A 12,616-nucleotide genomic window follows, 5' to 3' on the forward strand; every position below is an offset into this window, starting at 1 on the left:
GCAACTAAAGAACAAAGTTTCGAAACTTGAAGAAGGTAGAACAGACGTTGAACTCAGGAGAGTGTCTGCGGCTGTAAATGACCTTGAACACCACAGTCGAAAGCTGAACCTTGAAATTCATGGGCTGGAATGAATGCCTCGTCACTAGAATAAACGCCCTTGCTGCCAAACTGGAACTTTATCCTCTTAACGAGCAGACCGTCTCCGCCATTCACCGTCTTCCTTCACAAAAAGATGAGACACCAGCCGTGCTCGTTCGCTTCACGCGACAGTCGACACGAGAAAAATGGTTTGAAACAAGGAAAGTTATATCAAGGGTCGACCATGATGCCTACATATCCGAAAACCTAACCGGGTATAATAGCTCGTTGCTCAGAGTTGTAAACGAATGGGCACACATAAACGATTTCAAATTTGTGTGGCATCGCAACGGAAGTGTGATACTGAACTGTTGTCCCTAACGTTTTCCTGTTTTGACATGGCTTCTGATGACTTGTTATCCCCGTCTCATTTTTTGCATTTTGTTGGACCAGACCATAAAAAATCCACTCGATGCTTCCATCTCCACTGCCAGTCAGTGCGAAACAAGCATGACATGCTCGACGTTTTTTTCAGCAGCTTGACCTTTCAGTTTGATGTCATTATGCTGTCGGAAATGTGGTATGACCAGCACTCAGTCGTATGGCAACTGCCTAAATATCAGTGCTTTACTAAAAACAAAGAAACGTCGCGAGGCGGTGGTGTCAGTTCTTTTCCGTGATAACATTGATGCAAAGTGCATCAATGAATTTTGCTGTATTACTGATGACTACGAAATCCTATCAGTCTTGAGTGCTCGAACTGTCTACTCAGTTTTCTACCGTTCCCCAAGCGGTAATTTAGACCATTTCTTCCAGTTTACTGAAAAGTTCTTCCTTTACATCAGTGAATTGCAATTTAAACATGTGTTGGGTGGTGATTTCAATGTCAATATGATGCTCGACAACTCCATGAAGCGAAATTTTGAGGCAGTTATACACGCAAATGGTTGTTTCATTGTCATATCATCACCTACCAGAACTACTCATAATATATCTACGTGTATCGACCTATTCATTACAAACATTGCTGTTAGTAAGATTAAATCGAGAGTGTTTTCCTGTGGCCTTAGTGACCATATGCCAATATTTTTGAGCCTGAATCATGCATGTCAACGATCAACTGCTACTGACACCTTCATACAAGCGATTACGCAGAATGCGTTAGAAAATTTCCATGCTGAATTAGGAAGCATCGACTGGACGGATGTTTATGCCACGCAAATACCGGATGTCGCATATGAAGGTTTCCTCAGGCGATTTTCCTCATGCTATCACAAATATTTCCCCTTTACTATTGTGAAAAGGCAACCCTCCAGGATACGCAAGCCGTGGGACACAAACCTTCTCCATCAAATAAATAAAAAAAAATCCCTTTGTGATAAGTTTATCAAGTCACGAGATCCAAACAACTGGACCGAGTTTAAACGTTTTCGAAATCGTCTCACGAACGAACTGCGTAACGCGAAAAACCGTTATCATACTGACTTGTTTAAATCTTGTGAATGTGACAGCCAGAGCATAAGGAAACATCTAAATCTTCTGCGCAACCATACACCTATTTCCCGGTCACGTATTAACATTGTCAGTAATGGTGTTCAAATAACCAACGAGTCACTATCTGATACATTCAATGATTTTCTAGTCGGTGGTAATAATTTTCCCGTATGCATGAGTGCCTGCGATTTCATGAAGACAAGTGTTGCAGACACGATCTTCCTGCACCCGACCAATGAATCAGAGTTAATAGGCCTTGTTTCTGAGCTGAGCAACGGCCGCAGCCTGGATGTAGCTAATCTGCAGGCAAACCAATCAAGTATGCCCTAGATAGTGTTGCCCCATTGCTGGTATACATATACCACTTATGCCTCGATACCGGAGTTTTCCCGCATAAAATGCAAGTCGCTAAAGTAATCCCGTTATTCAAACGTTGGCACAGGACTCTTATGACAAATTACAGGCCCATATCCATTTTGCCAGTCTTCTCAAAAGGCCTGGAAAAGGTTATATTTAAATGTCTTACTACGTTTCTGGAAAATAAAAACCATTTAACTGACTGTCAGTACGCCTTCCGTAAAAACCGGTCAACACAACTTGCCTTGTTGGATCAAGAAGAACTTATTCTCAAAACGATCGAAGAGCGTTTGCTCACACTTGCAGTGGTAATAGATTTTACGAAAGCTTTCGACTGCATGAATCATGAACTTCTGCTCAATAAATTGTTTAACTATGGAACTCGCGGCGTCGCCCTTGACTTAACTAGATCATATCTAAACTCCAGAGCTCAGTTTACACACGTAAATAACATCTCTTCTCAGTTAAGGAACACATGGATAGGAGTGCCGCAAGGCAGCCTACTTGGCCCTCTCCTTTTCAATATCTACGTTAATGATATTGTCAATATTGACAATGACACCAAATACATCATCTATGTTGATGACACTACACTACTGTTTTCGTCTCATCATACCTCAGACTTGTTAAGGACTGGTAATGCAGTACTAGACAAACCACATGTGTGGTCCGTTAAAAATGCTCTCATAATTAACACAACTAAAACTAAAGCCATATTATTCCAAGCCAAGAACAAAAACACTACGCTGCCTGCTGACATCACACTTAACTCGGAGAAAATTGAGCTAGTGAGCTCAGTTAAGAGCCTAGGGATCAATTTCGACCACGATATGTCGTGGAATAGCCACATATTATCACTAGTCACTAAACTTTCACAGATAGTTGGACTGGTTTGCTCCCTTAGGTACAATCCACGCCTTGTAAAAATGTTTATATATAACTCCCTTTTCATCAGTCGTCTGAATTATTGCTGTCTTGTCTGGGGTACCACATCTGTCACAAATATAGGTAGATTATTCGTAATTCAGAAAAAAATTCTCCGTGTGATATGTGATGTACCATGGGACTCCCCAAGTGAACCTCTTTTCCAAGAACTGAAAATACAGAAAGCGCATAATTTATACACTTACAGGTTAGTCCGTGCATACGTTAGAGAGTGTAAATCGAATAATTGTTGTATCCGTTCCATAGCTAACCCTAAACAGAACATATGCCGTTATCAAACACGATCTCCAAAATATTGGCACGTAATGCACCCGCGCACTAATTATGAAAAGCAAATGATTGCTTATACGCTGCCTGTCGTGCTTAACACACTGATCGCAGATGATATCGATGTTTTACAGTCTTCGTTAACTAGTCTGTATAATTATTGCTGCCAGAGTTGGTTTTATGCTTAATACTTGAACTTGTAGATCACAATATTACTTTTGCAACATCATCTGCTGTTAGTATGTTTGACTGATCTGAGTGTCGTATTTCTTTTTTTCCATACTGCTGATTTCTTAATATGCAAGCTAAGTAACTTGCTTTGGCTTATAAATTTTTGTGTTTGTTTCTTTTGCGTTATATTATTCGTCTTATTCGGCTTTATTTTTATCATTTCCACTTGCACTGTTGTTCCCCCTGCTGCTGCCATAAAATGGGTTTTAGGACTTAGTGAAGTTGCTGACGCAGCTTTTTTCCTCAAGACCTGTCCATATTCAAATGTATGTTGTATATGGGAAATAAAGCACACACACTTTTCCTGTCCCACCTGGCCACAGCAACATACGGTAGAGCACGGTCCAGATAACGCAGCGCAACAAAACACGGAGACCAACGCAAACCTACCCGCACGGCGCCTTTGCCACGTTATGAAACCTACGGAGCAACACGTGTGAGCGCACAGAACCATAACAAAGCCGCCATTGTGGCCCGAAAGGCGTGGCCGCTACAGCAAAGAAATAAAAGAACCGCAAAAAAGATGAGGGCTTACTACGTCATTTCCTCCACACTTTTCTCCTAGCGCGCAGAGGGGCTAGGGCCTCTCCTCAGTTTCCTTCCTCCATGGTGTATAGTATAGTGCCTAGAACATACTGGCTAGTGTACCGTCCGCGGCCTCCCGGGTGGCACCGGATGCAAGGAATGCCGGCGGCTGCCGCTAGGAGCGCTGCAGTGCAGGTGGGTGCCGCGGCACCATCCCGTCTTCGTAAGCCGCCTTGTTTCCACTGCATCGAGAAGCCGGCTGCTGCGCTTTTTGTTTTTGTTAAGCCGTAGCAGCAGCACAGTTCAAATTTGGGCAGCTGATTACTGATTATGGTTTGTTTTGATTACAACAGGCTTCTTCAGCGCTTGTCGCTTGCGTGCAAAGCTCAGCTCGGCTTCGACAAGGGAACTAACCTTATGTGTTTCTATGCTGGCGAAGAGAAAACGTAATTTTCAAGGCAGAAGCCTTAGATCTCCATTTTTCAAGGTCAAATTGTGAGGCACGACCTTGAAACGGCGTAAATTATTGCGCCGTTTCATGGTCACACGACCATATCACACGACCATACCATGACCCAAGAAAGGCCAGAAGCGAACCAAGGCATGTCCAGCCGCGTATAACAGATTAGTAATGATTAGCAAATATAATTATTGATTAAGGATCGATTAAGGTGAACTAGGGGGATTAAGGTGGATTAGAGCGGATGAAGGAGGATTAGGGTGGATTACACTAGGCTTTACAAGGCGCTCGCCTTAGTGTCTTTTAGGCGATAGGTAGGACACTTGTTTTTTATTCTAGCGATGATGGCAGCGTAATTTTTTTCAGGATAGCATTTTTTATTCTAATAAAGTAAATGAATTTTAAGGTTACGTTACTGTTCTACTAATCTTATAATGATGCATAACCATTCAAGGCCGTTGTAACCGATCATGTTTTGAAATGACTCGAATTTCGCTGTTCTTTTTTATTTTATTTGCTGCTGTTTCTACCTATTTATCTTACTGTTGTCCTCATAGGCTTGAATGCTTTTGATTGTTTGTAAACCGTGTACCAATCCTCTCATAATGCCCATTGGGCCCCGAGGGTATCATAGTGAGTAAATAAATTAGCCTGTAAAATGAACTGTGGTTGTCTGTGTACTATACATATTTTTATACTAGGTAAATACGTGCAGATTTCTCTTTATTTATTATATACGTGAACGAAAATATTGAACGTATTTTTATTTCAGCGTACCGAAAATTTTATTCAAGCGTAACAACAGTCAAACGCAGTCACAAGACAGCACTAGATATCAGATAATTTACACATACTTGAAGAAGATAAATCTAGCGGCAGTGACGCAGTTTAAGGAGCTTCTGCCGTTGCATTTGCGCTTCCCTCTCTTTGTTGATGCATTTTACGAAAACCGAAACCTCAGGAAAACATAGAACTTTACAACTGCTGTCAAAGCTATCTTTTCATGCTCTGTAAACCCTAGTCGTGGAGAGGCCAATATCTGGAGCTGACCTGAAAAATAGCTAGACTCGCTACATCTCACTTGTTTTTGCTAAAGAACACAGTAAAAACATCTTCAATGGCCTTCACAGCGGTTCACATGGTCTGACTAAGATAGACAAGCCCTCGATCCTTTGTCATAACGGGTAGTGCAATATGAAGCAGCGTCGGCCCTACCTTCCGCTTTACTTACGCAAAGGAATTAAGCCTGCACACTTTGGTCGAGAATGTTTGGCAGTAATCTTTCGTGCAACATAACCTACAGTATAGTAGTCCAAAGCACTACGGCTGCTTCTTTATTGTTCTTTTTATTTTTCCTCGCACTCACAAGGTACATCACCTTGTACAAGGTACTCACCACAAGGTACTCACCTTAGGATACTCAGGAAATATCTTTGGTATGGCGTAGGGTTTCAGGCGTGTTTTATCGCGGGGAATCTCGTGGCCAACGTCGCTCACGGTGATAGAGAACGCCCGCTGGACTAAACCATTTTCTAAATGTCTTTCACAAACCACAGAAGTTGGTGCCAGCCTTCGGTCCGTTCTCCTGGTCATTCTTGCCCATTGTGCTACCGCTTCGTATCAGATGGTGGAGTGAACAAGTATACACGCCCTTTGTTCGAGCGGTAACCGCTCCTACACTACGGCACAAAGCAGGTCCTCTCCTTGAACTCTAGCTTCGGAATTTTTTTCTCCGCCGCCGCGTAGTCCTCGTAATGACAAGCACATGAACACAGCAGGACGCACTCACTCTTTGACAACACCAAGAACAAACACCCAATGCTCAAATGAGAGAGAAAATTCAAACATATAAACTGACGCAACCGCTGCAAATCTGATGTGCGAAGCCGACGACACGCGCAGTCTGCACCCACCCGTATGGCAGCGACCTCTGACGGCTACCGTAGGCATTCACAGCAGGCGGCGCGACGCTCCACCATTGAAAAGAGCATGTGCACGGCACACTAGCCAGTACATTCTAGGCACTATATTCTATAGCGCAGCTTCATTTTTAACTCCTCTGGTACATCGCAGGCGGGCTGCCCCGCGAGACGCGTTTCGCAGTCTTGCGTGCGCAATATGGTGAATACTACAAATTCTTTCGATTCACGGAGGTCAACCCTTTCGGTTAACGAAGCCATTTTAATATGTTGAAGCACGAGAACTAGACTTTTATGATAATTTCCTTCAACTTTCAGATATACACATTGGCGGTACACTTTCACACTAGGCGTTTCCCTTATTCCATTTATTGAAATGATTGGTTTGGATTTTTCTTCCTGTCATCGTTCCTCAGTGGCTATGGTGTTGGACTGTTGAGCACGAGGTCGCGGGATCGAATCCAGGCCACAGCGGCCCCATTTCTATGGGGGCGAGAACACTGGTGTACTAACAATTAGGTGCACGTTAAAGAACCCCAGGTGGTCGAAATTTGCGGAGTCCTCCACTACGGCGTGTCTCATAATCAGAAAGTAGTTTTGTCACGTAAAACCCTATCATTTTTTTGTTTTTTTGTTGCAAAGGATGTGCGCCTAAAGTAACTAAAGTAATGTTTAACAGTGTCGGAAGAGAACAGCAATTTACAACAGGTAGCGAGGCACTGGAAGTGTTAAGGGAATATATCTACTTAGGGCAGGTAGTGACGGCCGATCCGGATCATGAGGCGGAAATAATCAAAAGAATACGAATGGGCTGGGGCATGTTTGGCAGGCATTCTCAGATCATTAACAGCAGGTTGCCATTATCCCTCAACAGAAAAGTGTATAATAGCTGTGTCTTACCAGTACTCACCTACGGGGCAGAAACGTGGAGGCTTACGAAAAGGGTTCTACCTAAATTGAGGACGACGCAACGCGCTATGGAAAGAAGAATGATGGGTGTAAAGTTAAGGGATAAGAGCAGATTGGGTGAGGGAATAAACGCGAGTTAATGGCATCTTAGTTGAAATCAAGAAAAAGAAATGGGCATGGGCAGGACATGTAATCAGGAGGGAAGATAACCGATGGTCATTAGGGGTTACGGACTGGATTCCAAGGGAAGGGAAGCGTAACAGGGGGTGACAGAAAATTCGGTGGGCGGATGAGATTAAGAAGCTTGCACCGACGACATGGCCACAATTAGTACATGACCGGGGTTGTTGGAGAAGTAGGAGAGAGGATTTTGCCCGGCAGGGGGCGTAACCAGGATGATTATGATTATGATGTGCCCCTACGTGCATACTTAGTAAGTAGTGACGTATTTTGAGTTACCTACGGGGAATATTTGACACGAAGTGTTGGAAGGAAGGAAAAGAAAAGCACTGTAAATCCTTATGTGGAGTTCTTTGTCGCAATACCGTACATATTATTCTGTTAGAAGAATTTTATAGAGGCACGTCATTACGCTTTCCACTGTATCGGCAGCCACATGGTCACTCGTGCACTCACTGACGTAAGAATGAAGGCTGGTGCAGCACATACAAAACGGCATGTGCCCCGGAGTCCGGCTCTGTTTTTTCCCACCCACTGCCTTCCTTACGCTCCACTAGACTCTCATTACTGTAAAGACGTCGAACTGGCATCACATCGGAGACTGCCTCCTCTAACCCTTTCAGTCGCGGTGTCTCCATAGGAAGACGCGACCTTCTTCGTTGCCTTTCTTCATCCAACACCGAAGGATTCATTCTGCCCACAGGTGCAGAACACCATCTGATATGAAGCGGTGACACACAAATGAAAAGAAAAAAAAAGATTGTTCAATACGAACGAGTCGACCTTTTACTGAAGGTATGGTTTGTCGCTGCTCAAGCTACTCGTTTACAGCAACCGTAGTCATTCAGAACAGTTACATTATATGATAAAGAGTTACTCAATACAAGGGACTTTGTTACTAAGTGGTGTTGGCCCTGTGTTGAACCACGTCTGCACAAGGAGACACTGTGGCACTTTCTTTACCACACTGGCGAACCATATGCACCGCTCGAAGAGTTAAATCTACCGACACTCTTTGGACTTGCTGCGTCTTTATAGTTCACTATAAAAGAAGTAAATTAGGATTTTTTACTGTTCCGTTTAATTTCTAGTTAGAGAGAGAGAGAGAGAACAACTTTAGTAAACATGCCTGCAGAGTCTGTTAGGCTCCCTCCACGCAGGGAGGACAAGCTTTTAGTTGCGGCAATTTTTCAACTTGGCACAAAGATCGCGGTTCGCACTTTTTAATCGTGAAGATGGTAGACGATGAAGACTCCGGATGATCAAGTGAACGACATTGGCCTGGCAATTATGTCGCCTCCTCGAGTGGTTGTCCGGATACCACTGACTGGTGGTTCGAGGCCAGATCAATAGAATATCGTTCGGGAGAAGCTGACCCGCAAAAGCAGAACGAACAGGGTTTTGTTTTTTATATTTGAGAATGTTGTTTGCGCTTAAATTTAGCATTGTTTCTTTTGTGTACCTTGTTGGTTTCTTTTCCTTAGCGTTGCCTCTCTTTCGGTTCTTATGTTTGGAAGGAGAAAATGAAACAAAAGAAAATATTGCTGTTCATGGCGAGTATTGTCGCACAGTGCGCCGAAACCATAAGTGCCATCGAAACCATAAGTGCCAAAATGAAACGCGAACAGCAGTGAGCGTGGTGCGGTTTGCACCGTCGTAGAGATTAATTCGCCCATGCGGTTTGCGGCTTCTGCGCCAAATTCATTCTTTCGGTCGGCAAACTTGCGGAGTGCGACTAAACCGGATGTATGCGACTGTAAATAATGGTGATGACTAGACGGCGCGCACTATACCTTCCACGTATGCATTGGGCGCGCGCTTCGCTGATCACATTTCATTTGACGCTGATAGTACGCGTGTCACTCTAAACCTAATGCGAGTTTATGAGGTATAATGCGAAGGACCACTAGCATCAACATGTCCTTTCACTATTTCCGTAGCTCTACAAGGACGAGAACTGTGTGGCGGAAACCAGGGTCACTGCGGGTTTTCATCTGCATCGCCGCTGAGGGCTCTTCAAGTACTACAACCAGCGAACCCGTTAATGCCCTACTTACACAATCGTGAATAAATAATTTCCCACTTTATTCAAACTGCCACAGCGTACTTGCAAAAAAAGGAAGGTTGAGCCATGATATCTCCATTGAGAACACGACCGAATGTGCATAACAATGGTCCGAGAGAGGAGAATGGTTTTCTTCACACTCAGGACACCTCAAATATAATTACCTACAAGTTTTAAAGTTGTTCCTGCCAAGTATCATAATTCATCACTCAAGGAGCTAAATATGTTTCTGCAAAATGTACGGTTGGAATGATGCGTTGGAGTCGATCACGTGACCATCTTGAGCGAAGCCATTGTGGTGGAAGCGGCAATGGACATCACCTTCTTGGTACTGTATAATTTAATATAGTTATTTTTTTTGATGGTTTGTAGAGAAGAGCAGCACAAGAAATACCACTGTATATTTGCTTCAGATTTGCTATAGATTTAAAACCTTTTGTGAAAGGAAATAATCAAATGGCTCATGCAAATAAAGGAGTTGTTGGGTGAATTTTAAAAGAAATAAACATGCACCGGCTAGCCAGAAGTTCAAATAATGCCACGCATTGCTGGATCCCGGAACGCTTTATACCACGTGGCTTCACATAGTTGTCATTGTTGCCGTGCTCGTGGCGGTAGCCTGACTTTCGGCAATGGGGCTGCACTGCGCCCTGAGCAGCAGTATAATTGTGATGGCTGACACGACGACTCCGGCAACTAGCGCCAGCAGAATCCAAATTATGACGGATGTATGGTCATTCTTTCTCCCATGCCCCGCCTCTGGTGTGGTTGTTTCCAATGGACCACGAGCTGGTTCCCCTTTGGTCGGGGGTGTTGAGGTCGTTGCTTGGATTGTCTTGGTGTAAGGCTTTTCCGGCACTCTCGTGGTTTTTGCTGGCCCAGGCTTAGTCTGCCGCACTGCCCGCGTGGTGATGGACGCTCCTGTCGTGAGTGATTCGGCGGTGAAGTTTACGACTAGGAACGACAATCGACGGCTCCTGGTCAGCTTCCCCTTGAGTCCATCGGCGTTGATAACACGCGCCGCTAGGTACCCCTCCAGCGTGAAGTCCCTGTCACCTGGTGTCGACGTTTCCCACTCGTGAGGAAGTGCGATCGATACGTTGTGCTTCGAACCGGCGGGGAGGGGGTCAAGGTTGCCTTCAACGACATTGGACAGAAGCACCTGGCTGTCGAAGTCCCTTTGAAGGTTGGTTCCATTCGTGCTGCCTCGGATCTCCACTGCCGCCGCTGTAAATGAAAGAGATGGAACCTCTGCACTGTGCTGGCAATCCCCCCTGCCCCTGTTTTGTTTGAATGCTATTTACAGCTTTCTTGTTGCAGTCTAGTTCGACAATGTTTCACAAAGACGCTACCAGAAGTGTATAATAACTGGGCCGTTACGTCTGTAAAATAACATTGATCAACTTGGTCCCCGGCAGAAACGTCGAAAATAAATTGGACGTGATCAGGTTTTTTTTCTTCTAATACATATATTTAGGCTGTCTCATCTATAGTCATCAAAGGTGCTAAAAAAATAAGAAAGAGAACACACTGTGCGAGGTATGATTTTAGGGCCTACGGCATGCCGTCTTCAGAAGCCTGATTATCGAACACTGTAGCTGTTCTATCATGCCCTTTGGTTTTTAATCATTCTTTTTCTTTTCACTTCATAACTAATGTTACGTCTCGAATGCGGCAACATAACGTAACGAGAGTCTTGAATACGGCAACATTGATGCCTTCGGGTAGCATGTAAGGGTTTATTGACCAGTTGCCTTGACCCAAAAAGATCACTTTCTCGTGACGCCTGCGGAAAAAAAGAGCGTTCCTTGACCACTGCCAAAGTCTCCGAGTTATGGCGCTGGCTAACCGTCCCAGGGTTCTACTAGGACACAAATACCCAAGAAAGTGGATGGGGAAACGGCGCCGTGATAGCGCAATTGGTAGACGATCGCACGCGAAATGCGAAAGTTGTGGGTTCGGTTCCCACTTAGGCCAAGTTCTTTTTTCATCCACTTTCATTTCTAATAAACTCTCGTTTCTTTATTTCATTTATTAAGCACAAGTAATTTCCCCTATATTGTCCTTGGTGTGACTAACTGTTGGCTTCTGATGATATGACATGAAAATCGGGCCCCTCGGTTAACACCTTTCTTCTTGTTTACCACTTAGCGGTGAGCATTCGTGTTTCATTGTTCTGGCATTTTTTTTTCTTCCATATGTCACGAATTCACAAACCAGCTGCTGCAAGTTATCATTGCTACTTTTCATGTATTGCCAACCCATGAAATATGAAATAAGAGAAAAATACGGTTCATACAAATAAATCTTTGTTAATTCACTCTAGTTACTAGTGCACCAGGTACGTAAAGGGAAGCCGCGAATTTCTATCTGTGACAAAGTTTTGTCGGCTACGGCGGGAGTCTAATCAGTGCATCGAAGAAAATAAAGAAAAAAAGCACCAACTGCTCCCATGGACGGGTTTACGTACGTTTTCTTTTTTTTTTAAAGGCGGTTTGCTGAGCCCCTATGTGAATTTATTGTTTCAAGGTGTTTGATAGAGTTTAACATCTTTATTGCTTACGCTAGTAGCGATGATTAGGAACACTTCTTAAAAACGCAATGCGACACTTGACTGACTAGCGACTGAAATATTTGCGCATTCTGGACAGCAAAATGTTACCTTGCATCCACAGTGTATTATACGTAAGAATGCGGTGCTCCAAACACTAAATACAATAAAAAGAAATAGATCTCTCTTCACTGATATACGCAGTCATAATGCTCTTGTTGAGTTTTCTGAGGTAATTTATTCCTCAGTACTGGATGGCGGCTCATAGACAATACGCACCCTTTCCGTATGTCATGTGTGCGCCAGGCCAAGTCCAAGTAAGTATGATGACGGCTGTTCTGTCGCTCTTGACGTAACCGTCGAACAAATCTAGGTCTCCGATTATACCTGGAGGAACATCAGTCTGCCGCATGTCCCTGCTGACCTTAAGGTAGCCGCAGTAGGCGACTCTTTCGAATGGGACCGTCGGCGTCTTTTTTCCTAGGAGGGTATCCACGAATGTGTAGTTGCCTGGCGCATGTAGGGTTGGTCCATTCGCTGCACAACACATAGTGGTAACATTACTACCATGACCATTTTAAGCACAGCAATCTAGCGAGGATAGGGGGAAGAGGAGGATTTCCAAGGAAATAA

The 12,616-nt window shown here is 44.0% G+C and overlaps 1 protein-coding gene across 1 annotated transcript in view; it reads right to left on the minus strand.

Annotated features, from left to right (window-relative positions):
* Positions 1-9,452: 9,452 nt before the first annotated feature.
* LOC142558367 (calcium-activated chloride channel regulator 1-like) overlaps positions 9,453-12,616 on the minus strand; it is a 182,623-nt gene continuing 179,459 nt past the window's right edge. The window contains exons 11-12 of the mRNA XM_075670509.1: positions 12,263-12,520; positions 9,453-10,659 (exon numbers count right to left, since the gene is read on the minus strand). Coding sequence (XP_075526624.1) covers positions 10,013-10,659; positions 12,263-12,520 — 905 coding nt within the window. The 3' untranslated portion in view covers positions 9,453-10,012. The remainder of the gene's footprint in view (positions 10,660-12,262; positions 12,521-12,616) is intronic.

The sequence above is a fragment of the Dermacentor variabilis genome, chromosome 9 (genome assembly GCF_050947875.1).
Source record: "Dermacentor variabilis isolate Ectoservices chromosome 9, ASM5094787v1, whole genome shotgun sequence".
NCBI classification, from domain to species: domain Eukaryota; kingdom Metazoa; phylum Arthropoda; class Arachnida; order Ixodida; family Ixodidae; genus Dermacentor; species Dermacentor variabilis.